The sequence below is a fragment of the Schistocerca serialis genome, chromosome 9 (genome assembly GCF_023864345.2).
Source record: "Schistocerca serialis cubense isolate TAMUIC-IGC-003099 chromosome 9, iqSchSeri2.2, whole genome shotgun sequence".
Taxonomy (NCBI): Eukaryota; Metazoa; Arthropoda; class Insecta; order Orthoptera; family Acrididae; genus Schistocerca; species Schistocerca serialis.
Window position 1 is genome coordinate 503,610,894 of NC_064646.1, and position 12,909 is coordinate 503,623,802.

At 42.8% G+C, this 12,909-nt stretch overlaps 1 protein-coding gene across 1 annotated transcript in view; it reads right to left on the bottom strand.

Annotated features, from left to right (window-relative positions):
- The window catches only part of LOC126419879 (choline/ethanolamine kinase), a 183,667-nt gene extending 173,956 nt beyond the window's left edge, over positions 1-9,711 (bottom strand). Inside the window, exon 1 of the mRNA XM_050087130.1 lies at positions 9,558-9,711. Within this exon, the coding sequence (XP_049943087.1) occupies positions 9,558-9,575 (18 nt within the window). The 5' untranslated portion in view covers positions 9,576-9,711. The remainder of the gene's footprint in view (positions 1-9,557) is intronic.
- Positions 9,712-12,909: the final 3,198 nt, after the last annotated feature.

Consider the following 12,909-nt stretch of genomic DNA (forward strand, 5'->3'; position numbering starts at 1 on the left):
CAAAGCCAGATGATAGCTCTTGCGGCGTAACAGCTGATCGATGGTCACCGCCCCGTAGGGCGCTGAAAACGCACCGGCGGACAACACTTTTGCACTATCGAAATATCTGCGCCGATGTGGCACGTGCAATGTGCGCCCAAAAGAATGTGACCAAACGTCGTGGCGTTCCGTTCACTGCACATACGGCTGAGATCCACCAAGGCTGGTTCAGTACAGAGCAGCTCATGACTTTCAGCACTGATGTGTTACAGTCTACGAATACAGTATCGTCTAGTCACAGACTGGAGTCAGTCGGGCCATGCAAATGCTGCCAGAAATAGCACTTTACCGACGTGAATGGCCGCTTGATGAATTTTATGACAGACGGAATAATGCTTGACTGCTGCTGTTCAATGTAGAGAGTGAAGTAAACGGAAACCTAAATGTAAATGGCCGAATTCAAATGTGAACCACGCTATCTTTGGTTCTAATTCCAGTTACTCTACTGGCTAACTGCGTGAGAGTTTTGCCACAGAACATCGAGCATACAGAAGAACAAGCACTTGAAAAAAGGTTGTCAAATACAAGGTGGTTATAATTAAACCTTCCCTTCTTGAAGGGGACCCATAAAAAAGTTATCTTTGGATGATGAAACTCTGTGGATACATTTGAAAGGATACGTTAAGAAGAAATAACGAATAAACCACTGAAACATTTTAATTTCCACATAGGAGGGTAATATTTGTTAATTTCGTACCATATTAACGTTCCAGATCACACAGAAGTCCACAGAACACCATGTGACAAAAACAGCTTCTGTTTTATATGAAACAAAACACGGAATCATTTACTCCACCCGATATCACTGATGCGAGCAGAACTCCATCAGAATGTAACATATTTACAATACAGCCAAGAAACCTTACCCAGAATCGATGTGGTGAAACCAGCTTCTGTTAACTAAGAAACAAAACCAAATATAGAAATCAGCCAATAAGAAAGTGACATGGACTGGCAAACTTGCAACGCTCCAAGTGGCCTGGCAGCGAACCCAGGTCATGTGAGCACAAGTCCCTGTATTAGTTTCACCCAGTGACACCGATGCTTCTGTTCAAAGTACCAGTACCGCCGCCTGCCGGTAAGTCTAGACACACTACTAAAAAAACAAATTCTGCTGTGTTCAATCTGAGCATCATTCCTACAAAATTGGGTACCCGTAAGATCGAAATGTACGTATCTACACTGGCTGAAGTGGCAAAGTTTACTTATAACGCCCCTGTATATTCTGAAGAATTTAGCAAATGACAAAGTTTCCTCGGCGGCATCTAAGAATACTGCGCAGTTCCAATTTACCACATTCCTAATGAGTATAGCTAGATACGAGATTCCACACAGGCATGCTAAGAAACCGAATGGGGATGTGGTTTACAAAATTGCAGAACACGGTATTCCCTCCTACGCACTTTGCCGTTAGTGTATAATTGTTAAAGGGCGTAATTATGACACGGTAAGCTCAAAGTTCACACACTGATATTTCATTCCTCTGACACCCATAGCACTCCTCCTGTAAGGTAACATGTGAACCTCCAGCTTTCTCATTGAGCGTACGTGTACTGTTCGATTACACTCATCATCATCATTTAAGACTGATTATGCCTTTCAGCGTTCAGTCTGGAGCATAGCCCCCTTATAAAATTCCTCCATGATCCTCTATTCAGTGCTAACATTGGTGCCTCTTTTGATGTTAAACCTATTACTTCAAAATCATTCTTAACCGAATCCAGGTACCTTCTCCTTGGTCTGCCCCGACTCCTCCTACCCTCTACTGCTGAACCCATGAGTCTCTTGGGTAACCTTGCTTCTCCCATGCGTGTAACATGACCCCACCATCTAAGCCTGTTCGCCCTGACTGCTACATCTATTGAGTTCATTCCCAGTTTTTCTTTGATTTCCTCATTGTGGACACCCTCCTGCCATTCTTCCCATCTACTAGTACCTGCAATCATCCTAGCTACTTTCATATCCGTAACCTCAACCTTGTTGATAAGGTAACCTGAATCCATCCAGCTTTCGCTCCCATACAACAAAGTTGGTCGAAAGATTGAACGGTGCACACATAACTTAGTCTTGGTACTGACTTCCTTCTTGCAGAAGAGAGTAGATCGTAGCTGAGCGCTCACTGCATTAGCTTTGCTACACCTCGCTTCCAGTTCTTTCACTATGTTGCCATCCTTTGAGAATATGCATCCTAAGTACTTGAAACCGTCCACCTGTTCTAACTTTGTTCCTCCTATTTGGCACTCAATCCGTTTATATTTCTTTCCCACTGACATTACTTTCGTTTTGGAGACGCTAATCTTCATACCATAGTCCCTACATTTCTGATCTAGCTCTGAAATATTACTTTGCAAACTTTCAATCGAATCTGCCATCACAACTAAGTCATCCGCATATGCAAGACTGCTTATTTTGTGTTCACATATCTTAATCTCACCCAGCTAGTCTATTGTTTTCAACATATGATCCATAAATAATATGAACAACAGTGGAGACAGGTTGCAGCCTTGTCTTACCCCTGAAACTACTCTGAACCATGAACTCAATTTACCGTCAACTCTAACTGCTGCCTGACTATCCATGTAAAGACCTTTAATTGCTTGCAAAAGTTTGCTTCCTATTCCATAATCTCGTAGAACAGGCAGTAACTTCCTCCTAGGAACCCGGTCATATGCCTTTTCTAGATCTATAAAGCATAGATATAATTCCCTCCATTATTTGCCGTAAGCTAAAGATCTGGTCCTGACAACCTCTAAGAGGCCTAAACTCACACTGATTTTCATCCAATTGGTCCTCAACTAATACTCGCACTTTCCTTTCGACAATACCTGAGAAGATTTTACCCACAACGCTGATTAAAGAGATACCTCTGTAGTTGTTACAATCTTTTCTGTTTCCATGTTTAAAGATTGGTGTGATTACTGCTTTTGCCCAGTCTGATGGAACCTGTCCCGACTCCCAGGCCATTTCAATTATCCTGTGTAGCCATTTAAGACCTGACATTCCACTGTATTTGACGAGTTCCGACTTAATTTCATCCACCCCAGCTGCTTTATTGCACTGCTATCTATTGACCATTTTCTCCACTTCCTCAAATGTGATCCTATTTCCATCACCATTCCTATCCCATTCTACCTCGAAATCTGAAACATTACTGATCGTATTTTCACCTACATTGAGCAACTCTTCAAAAATATTCCCTCCATCTGCCCAAGGCATCCACAGGATTCACCAGCAGTTTTCCTGACCTGTCCAAAATACTTGTCATTTCCTTCTTACCTCCCTTTCGAAGACTGCTAATTACACTCCAGAATGGTTTTCCAGCAGCTTGACCCATAGTCTCCAACCTGTTTCCAAAGTCTTCCCAAGATTTCTTCTTGGATGCTGCAATTATCTGTTTGGCTTTGTTTCTTTCTTCAACATAACTTTCTCTGTCTACCTGAGTTCTAGTATGTAGTCATTTTTGATACGCCTTCTTTTTCCTTTTACAGGCTGCCTTGACTGTGTCATTCCACCAAGCTGTTTGCTTCATCCTACTTTTACACACTACTGTTCAAAGACATTCTTTAGCCACTTCTAGTACTGTGTCCCTGTACCTTGTCCATTCCTTTTCCAATGACTGCAATTGACTACATTCAACTAACTGGTACCTTTCTGAGATCGTTGTTATGTACTTGTGCCTGATTTCCTTATCCTGAAGTTTCTCCATCCTTATCCTCCTACATATGGACCTGACCACCTGCATTTTCGGCCTCACAATCCCAATTTCACTGCAGATTAAATAATGATCAGTGTCATCAAAGAATCCCCTGAATACACGTGTGTCCCTCACAGCCTTCCTGAATTCCTGATCTGTTATTATATAGTCAATGACAGATCTGGTTCCCCTGCCTTCCCAAGTATACCGGTGAATGTTCTTATGTTTAAAAAAGGAGTTTGTGATTACTAAGCCCATACTGGCACAGAAATCCAAGAGTTGTTTCCCGTTCCTGTTGGCCTCCATATCCTCTCCAAATTTACCCATAACCTTTTCATACCCTTCTGTTCGATTTCCAATCCTGGCATTAAAATCACCCATGAGCAGAACACGTCCTTTACTCTAACAACTACATCACTGAGTGCCTCATAAAACTATCCATCTTATCTTGATCTGCCCCTTCACAATGCGAATATACTGACACAATCCTAATTTTCTTGTATAGACACTGTCAAAGCTATCCACATCAGTCGTTCGTTTACATACCTTATTGCAACTACACTGGGTTCCATTTCTTTCCTGATGTAAGGCCCTACACCCCATTGTGCTATTCCTGCTTTGACTCCTGACAGGTAGACCTTGTATTCTCCCACTTCCTCTTCTTTCTCACCCCTTACCCGAATGTCACTAATAGCTAAAACATCCAGCCCCATCTTACTTGCAGCCTCTGCCAGCTCTACCTTCTTCCCAGAGTAGCTCCCATTGATGTTAATAGCTCCCCATCTCATTACCATTTGTTTGCCAAGTCGTATCTTAGGAGTCCCTGGTTTGTCAGAGGTGGAACTCCGTCACCTCCAAAGGTCCGAGGCATTTTGCTCTGATTGTTGCCAGCATCATATTTAAAGTACCAGGGTAGCAGGTTGATAGCCTTACTTGCCCCGAGTCCCATTGGGTTTTACCCCTAACGGTTGAGGGACTAACCGGTGAATTTGGTAGTCTTTGCGGTATGAGCACAAAGGTGACCACGACTCAGAATATGTCCGAGATGCCCAGCCTTATTCCACAGTAACTGGTATCCCGACTGTCGGGACCACTTACTTTCGATTACACTATTGGAGACAAATCGTTGGAAACAGTAAATACGGTAAAATACCTAGGGCAACCATCCGGAGCGACCTGAGGTGATATGGCCACATAAAACAAATATTATGAGAAGCAGACGCTAGATTGACATTCACAGGGAGAATCTTAAGGGAAAGTAGTTCACCCATGCTCATGCCAACTAAGAACACTGCATTTCGTCACGAGATCTCTAACTCGGTGCGAGAACGTTGTGGAAATGCTCAACAAACCCAGGTGACGTAAGCTACGAGACACGCGTTTTGCGTGACGAGAGATTTACTGTTGAAATTCCTAGTGCGTACAGCTGTTGGACAACATGTTGGCGTCTCGGTAAATGACCACGATGAGAAAATCAGATTAGAGCTCATACGGATCTTCACCGACAATGATTCATAACGTGCGCCACTCGTGAATGGAACTGAAAAAGGGAGGAAAGATAATGGTATGAGGAGTACCCTCCACCACACACCGTCAAGTGGCACGTGGAGTGCACACGTAAACTGACAGATCACGAAAATTTGTGTCAAATATCGAGAAATTTGTTTAAACGGCATCTGCGCTGTTAGGAATCACTTTCGTAGCGTTAAGTGGACGCGACGTGCAGTTGTTCGTTGAAATTACAAGATGTTTATTCCAAGGATTCCGCCACTGCGAGAAGCCAAAGCGAATTAAGTTCCCGAGGAATTTCTTAGGGTACGTAACGCTACTTATTTCTCAGTTAATGAGTTTAAACATGGTCTCAAGTGTCACTGAGACAGTGCTGTAGGACAGCAAAACGAACTGGCGTGGGACAGACACTACAGTAAGCGCTGGGTGCCGCGGTTGCTGCCGTTTGCACATTCGTGACCCTGCATCAAACGTGGTTCTCCTAACAACACTTCCAAGTCAAAGCAAAAGTCAAAAGCGTGGACAGAATTCTGTGGGACCTCAGGAAAGACAGTTTTGACAGTTGGAAAGACGATTGATGGCCACTGCTTCCTTAGGTTTGTAGAGTGTAATCCCGATAAGATTAATAGAAGACCGAGACTGCTGGTGTAGAGCTCTTACATTACTCACAGTGACGAATGTGCAACTGTTACAAATATTAGTTTTCCTTGTTTTTTTTTCCTGGTGATTTAACCCAATGTGACTGATTCCTATTCCCAAACCTGAAAATTGCCACGGTAGCAAAAACAAATGAGCAATTGTTCGCCATCATAAAAGATTATCTTTCATAACGAAACAAACAAGATTGATGGGCTGAAAAAGTGAGTCCATAGAGAATCGGAATTACGTGCATGAATTTTTCCTAGTACCAGGCTACACAGCTTATACCAAAAGCAGATGTAGCTTCCTAAATCTTAATCTATACTTCGCGAAAAAAAAAGAATAAAACGATTGGTGGTGAAGTCTAACTGCCTTCAACTCTCTTCGCGAGATATATGCGATAGGAGCCAGTGTATTGGTTGACTCTTCTAGGAACGCACGCGCTCTGGGAACGCACGCGCTCTGGGAACGCACGCGCTCTGAAGTTTAACACTGAACCATGCGGTGACAACGCCCGTTGCCCCGTCTGCCACTTGAATTGGATGAGCATACTAGTGACGCTTTCGACTGCTAATTGAAGCTCTGATGAAATGCGCTGCTGACTCTTCCAACGAATACAAATTTGGCATCTGCCTTACCTGTTATCCCTTACCTGTTATCAGTTTTGTGTGCCCGTTCCACTTTGAATCGCTCACTACCCATACTCTTCGCTTTTTAATTGACGTGACTGCTTCCTCGATTGTTCTGCAATCTTGTAATCATAAAATTTTCCCATCATCTTCCACTAAATGGGAATTTACTAAAAACCTGACTCGTAATCGCGAAAGAATTTTCTTTTCTTCCTTTAAGAAAGAACAATCATGAAGTATTCTCATAGTACGCAGTGTCGTGAAAAATACTTATTCTGCGTTTATTTAGCAACAGTTTCATAACATCTCAAACTAACTCATGAAGAACCAGATACTGGACAACAGAACTGAGCATTCACCAACTTCATACGAACATAACTACCGCTACCATAAAATTCACAGGTGGGAAGGACGCGTGTAGCAGCTGTCAGCTTAGACACTGCACTGACCCCCAGAACAATGTGGCGTCCCTGACCCAGTGAATTTAGCCGCAGGGTCGTGTCGTCCAACCGGCGTCCCAGATCGAGTTGGCGACGGGCTGACGTGGCTGTGACGTCACACGAGCGTTATCGCCTGCACCCGTTACCTCTGGGGGCGTCGCAGTACGTGAATCAACCGAAAGGAAAATCACACCAGTGTCTCCGGTTGTCGCTAAGAGGGCAATACCAGCCCTCCAAAACTGCTCCAAAGCACTTTTGTGCTGGAAAAGTGTAATCATACCTCTGAAGCGATGTTGAGGATATCAGATTTCAATGTCATCTTATGTAAGTTAAGTCGAGCAAGTAACTTTTTGTTGCAAAGCTCCTCTATGGGAGCGTTAACTTTAGGGCAAGGTACACAGTTTTCACAGCACGTGAGTCACAGCAAATACCATCACTGGTTTATATATGCACCACGTACGTTGCGTCCTGAATTAAGGAATTTTTCTTTACAGGAAACAACAGTCTGTAAAAGCTATATGGCCTCCTAGTATGACAGGAGAAAATGCCGATGGACTACATAGAAGCAGTCGTATTAACAATTCAGAGATGACTTTCGAGTAGCAAAAATAATAAGAGAATATACCTAACTTGTCAACGAAGCAATGCTTTTCGATGCGGCTAACTGGGTCCTGTACGCAACAGACTAAGCAAAATCGATAAAAATTAGTGCAACACTAGACATAGAACGTACAGTTCGTAAGATACCGAAGTAGTTTCGAAAACATCAGAATGAAATGAATCAGAAATGCAACTCTGAGCTACGATTAAAAATGCTCACACAGGACTGTATACGTCTGTAGAAATCTGTTCCCAATGTGTTAAATCAGTTTCAAGCAAGGAAACAGATCAGCAATCACTTGAGTCCACCTCCTTGCACCAATTATATTACCTGGTACTTGGCATGTCTTTCACCTGGGTAACTCTGCCGCCCCCACACACGCCCTCGCAGTCACAGTCAAAACACGAGGCGCAGAACAAGGGTGAAAAAGAGCAGATAAATGATATGCAACACTGTGGTAGGGAACAAAATGGTTTTCTAGATTGCGTTTATGTAAGTGAGCCCATTGTGTTCCTCAGCAGGTGCGTAGATGACAGGTTTTATCATTTGTAAGGCTGTATGTAGCTACTGAATAATTACAATTTTACACAAAATTTAAAACGCACTTTAAAACAGAGAATACAGAACACTGTTTACGAAAGGATCGACAGACCAATTTTCCTTGTCTTTAACAGTACAATGGTAAAAAGTAAATGAAAGCATTGTGCATCCACAGTAAATAAAACTGAAAACATAAATGTGCGAAGAAGTGAAAGGTACACAGAAAGAATAATGCAGTGACTATCAATAACTTTAGCACTAAATCTTCCAATCCAACAGAAGATTTAAAAAACGGTCGCAGCTCGTCTTTACAATTATCTCCCACTTTGACAATTGACTCGGGGGCCAATTATGAAAATGTAAGCGCATCTGTATAAAATGCATTATCGCCAACCATGTTTCCAGAGCGCTTGACGCTTTAAGCCATAATAACTGGCCTCCAACCAACAGCGTCTCCCAGTCTATTTCTGAACGCTCCCTCCTGGTAGCTACGCTCCAGACAAGCCACCAGACACCCCCTCTCCCTCCCCCCACCTCCCACTCTCTCTCACTCACTCTCTCTCTCTCTCTCTCTCTCTCTCTCTCTCTCTCTCTCTCTCTCTCTCTCTCACACACACACACACACACACACACACAGCTAGGCCACGCGTCGTGGAGAAGTGATGTGCTGCCTTAACGCAAGCGACAAGACGAAGGCAACAGGTGCGAAAACGCACGTGATAATGGCGCGCAAGCGGTTTGTATATCTGATGTTAGAGTACAGTACCAGTGCGCGAAACTGTGAGGTCTATAAAAATTGAAGGTCGTCACAGTATTTCAACCATTTACCTCACTATCACTTTCTATCCGCCTACGCCAGATTCCTGTGTTTACACTTTGCTACTGGCGTCTGTGCATTTCTCCGTTCCACGCTATAACCTAAACAGCCCGTTAAAGAGCCGTGCCGTAACATCATTCATCGCTTTCTAAACCGCATAACTCACCTATTTTGCTAATACAATGCGTACAATGCGTACAATGCGGACCCCCCCCCCCCCTCCCCCGAGGATAGTCCTATTCCTTATAACCGTCATAATTTTGAATTAAGCTACGTTATTCCTCAGTTGTGGGATAACACATGCTTCTGTGCTGCAGTGCAATCCTAATGTACTTAAATATAGGAATACAATGTGCGCTGGCAATCAGTGTTTTGTCAACAACATAAACAGCTGAAACGTCTGAAACGACTTGACACACAGACAAAGCAATTTCAAAGACTAGCGACGCCCTCATGCTATGAATCTCACAGCTCTAAAAGGCAGTTTGCAGGCATTCAGGAGAAAGAATCTTGCTGATGGTACAATACCAATAAACTGGGTGTGGTTCAGTGCTTTACTTGCAACGGATCTCCACCACAACCAAGTTCAGTCGTCTCCTGCAGCCATTGTTAGCGTTTACAAACAAGCATAACAACTGATTTAACTTACCTTGTCAATGACGCCCATCGTGAATAACTTCTGACTGTTGTAAAGGAATGACTAGACAATGAGAAAGAAGCTTCGAGAAGTGGCTAGTAACGACGGTAGGAACGGAGTGGTATAGCGACCAGCGCACTGAACACGACTACTCTCTTCGGCTTACCTGCGGCAACTGAGACTGCGTCCCGAGCGCTTTCTCGCAGCGCGGCGACGTGGCGGTGGAGGGGGATGGGGGGGGGGGGGGGGAGCTGTGTAAACACGGCACGCTATTGGGCCGCGTTGGCGGTCGGTATCGAACCAGCTTCTTCTCCAGTTGGCAGTGATAACCACATCGTACGACACGCGAAATACTTTCGAGAGAAGCGCACTTGGGCTCGCGACTGATTTAATCACTTAGACTCGGCATACATAATACTATGTAGCACCTATTCGGATCTGTTCAGTTGACGAGTTGCTACTTGGCGTATTCATATCACCCGATGGTAGCTATTATAAACCAGTAATGATATCAGTTGAGTTATATGAGCCTGTGTTTTAACTAATTATTCAGACAGTATAAGATCGCATAGGCCGTCTGCAGACGGCTATGTTACGAATCTTTGTTGCAACACTACGCTCTTCTACAGACGCCAGCGAGTTTCGTTTGTCGCAGCGCTCGCGCCACCAAAGATTTTCATTGCACCACACCAAAAACTGCCATCGATAACGAGAATAATTCCACTATTTCCTGTACGGTTCTGTGTGTTGGCGTTGTCTGTTATATTCTAGTTAAGAAAAAAGTTGCTACTTCTATTCTGTAAATAGTATAATTTTGTTCAGCACACAATATTTTAGAAGCTAATGTACATTTCTCCTTTCAATTTTTGTGCACGTCAACTGATTGCCCTTAGTACCCAAGTCGCATTACCTTCCAGTCATTATCATTAATGCTCACAAACATTATAATCCATTTAACTCACCTTGTAAATTATAACAATCTTCAACAACTGCTGATAGTTCAACTGGACCAAGAAGCTTGTCTTGTACCAGAATTCACAAGTTATCTTTGAACGTCAAAAGCCTGATTGAAATTTTGTATAAATTGAAATTATATCTTATGTAGTAATTCCGTGCAGTGCTGTTCATCTGGCATTTACGAATACATACACGTCGGAGTTACATAGCGATCTCTCAGGTCGTTTAATCTTTTTGCAATAAGTGACATTATCTGGTAAGCGAATTAACTGTGAATGAAAAATACATCCAAGCGCACGCTAACTGAGCAGAGTTAGCGCAGTGATAAAAATCGTAGGATAAGATACAGGTTGACCTGGAGGAATGGTCAGTATTGAAAGATATGACAAGAATGATAATTTCAAGTAAAAAAGACCTTGTATCTAATACGCGTAACTTAGGAGCTAAGAGCACTACATCTTCGTTACTGTGAAACAAATCTCTTACACTGCAAGCTCTATGTTTCTCTATTCTGACAGGTGGTGGTACGGATGAAACCAAGAAAAAATGTCGAGGAAATATTGGCGCTGAAGTGCATACCTTAAGAGCTGTTGGCACTTGCTCATTTTCGTCACAGTGGGAAACATCCCTTCTACTGATCAAGTGCTCGCAGCCCTTAACGTACGCATTTTAGAGCCCTTGTGTACTAGATGTTTTACGTAAAATGATCGTTCCTCTCATATCTCAGAATATTGATCAGTTGTTCTGCGACATGTTCACAACTTATAAATTCGTGATAAAGTTCGGCTGCTTTACCAAAGGTGCAATGAACTTAGGATTTCGTCTAACTGCCAGACTTCCTTAGCAGGAAATGCTAAGCAAAATAAATAAAAAGAAAGAGCAGACGCAATGAGATAGGATCAGGATTTCAAAAGGAGGACATTACGGCCAACCGTAACCTAAAATAACATTATCTGCGTAGTTTAATAAATGGAATAGAAGCAGAAGATTCATAACAATGATTTGTGCATTTTTCAAATCCTGTCAAATTTCTCATCTGTTCCTATGACGACCTAAGCAATCTTCATTAGGTGATTTATGAAATGAAGAGGAAAGCGCGAACCGTCCATTATTCACTTGCACCAAATAGAAGCCGCAACAAAAATCTTTTATACGCGTATTGGTTAAGGCAGAGGTGGAGATTCTCCCTCGAACATTGATTAGATAGAGTCTTGCTGCCAAATCGAACGAGAAGACTTATCGGTGCATGCGATGTTCAGTCACTTGAATAATATGCTACCTACCTATCTGAAGGCATTGTGTACACTTTGTGCAGGTATTTTGTACGATATCAAAATGTCTTTATTTAATACCACCATTGTTTTACGCGTACTTTTCTAGCAGTTTCATGTTCGAATCATTTGTCCATGTAAAGTTTGTCGGTGTGGCCACTGTCCGCAAGAAGTATATTAATTTCCGTTTTATTAATTCAGTCGTCATTTTGATGATGCAGTATAAAGTTTATTTACTGTCCCGAGACGTTCCGCCTTTTATAGTAACGTCATCTTCTTGGATTTAATCTGAAATTGACGTGCGATATTTATAGGTCTGAAAACAGTTCACACCATAATTTTTTCATGAATAAAATGTTACTTGTTTGTCCTGCCAAATTACGAATAATGGGCACATACTTACGTAGAAATCTTTTGGTTTTGTTCCATACATACTTGGTTTGTTGTTAGATAATTGCTGTGATACACTTCACTACTGACGTTGCTAGAACCAAAGTTTCATCTTACGAGACCTGAGAGAGATTTTCGCTAATCTACGACAAGTCTCACAAGTGTTATGTAAGCAACTTCCTTTTAGACTGATAACATATTCCCAGCATGCCACTAATGAACTGTAGTTTACCTGTTTTACCTGCGACTGCGACTATGTGGTCTTTACATTTCATGTCCGCGCAACTACATGGTGTTCATGATTACATTTACAACTTAAGATTTTTGAAACTTTACGACCTTAATACTCCTTTAGGCCACGACAGAGCGAGTGTTAGCCGAATGCCGACGAGCATTCGCATGTGGCGGCCGACTCGCACCACACGTGCACTCACTCTGGCAACAACCGAGATTCTCGTGAGGAATGGGAAGCGAGTGGCCATCCGTCCTACCTGTATTCTGCGTAGCTAGAACACAGTTCCCGGTCACTCGCACTGGCGGTAACGCAGAGAGCCTTGGAACAAACAGGCTGTTCCTGAGGACGCTGAGTTCACGAAGTCAACAGGCAGGCAGAAACAAAGTGCGAAGCGTAGGAAAATTGTCCCAAGCATACACAAACAGAGAGCCATCCGAATACAAAACGTGAACTCGACCAAGGCCAATAACTATCAGTGGGGCGTATCGAAAGCTTCACAGAATATCGAGAA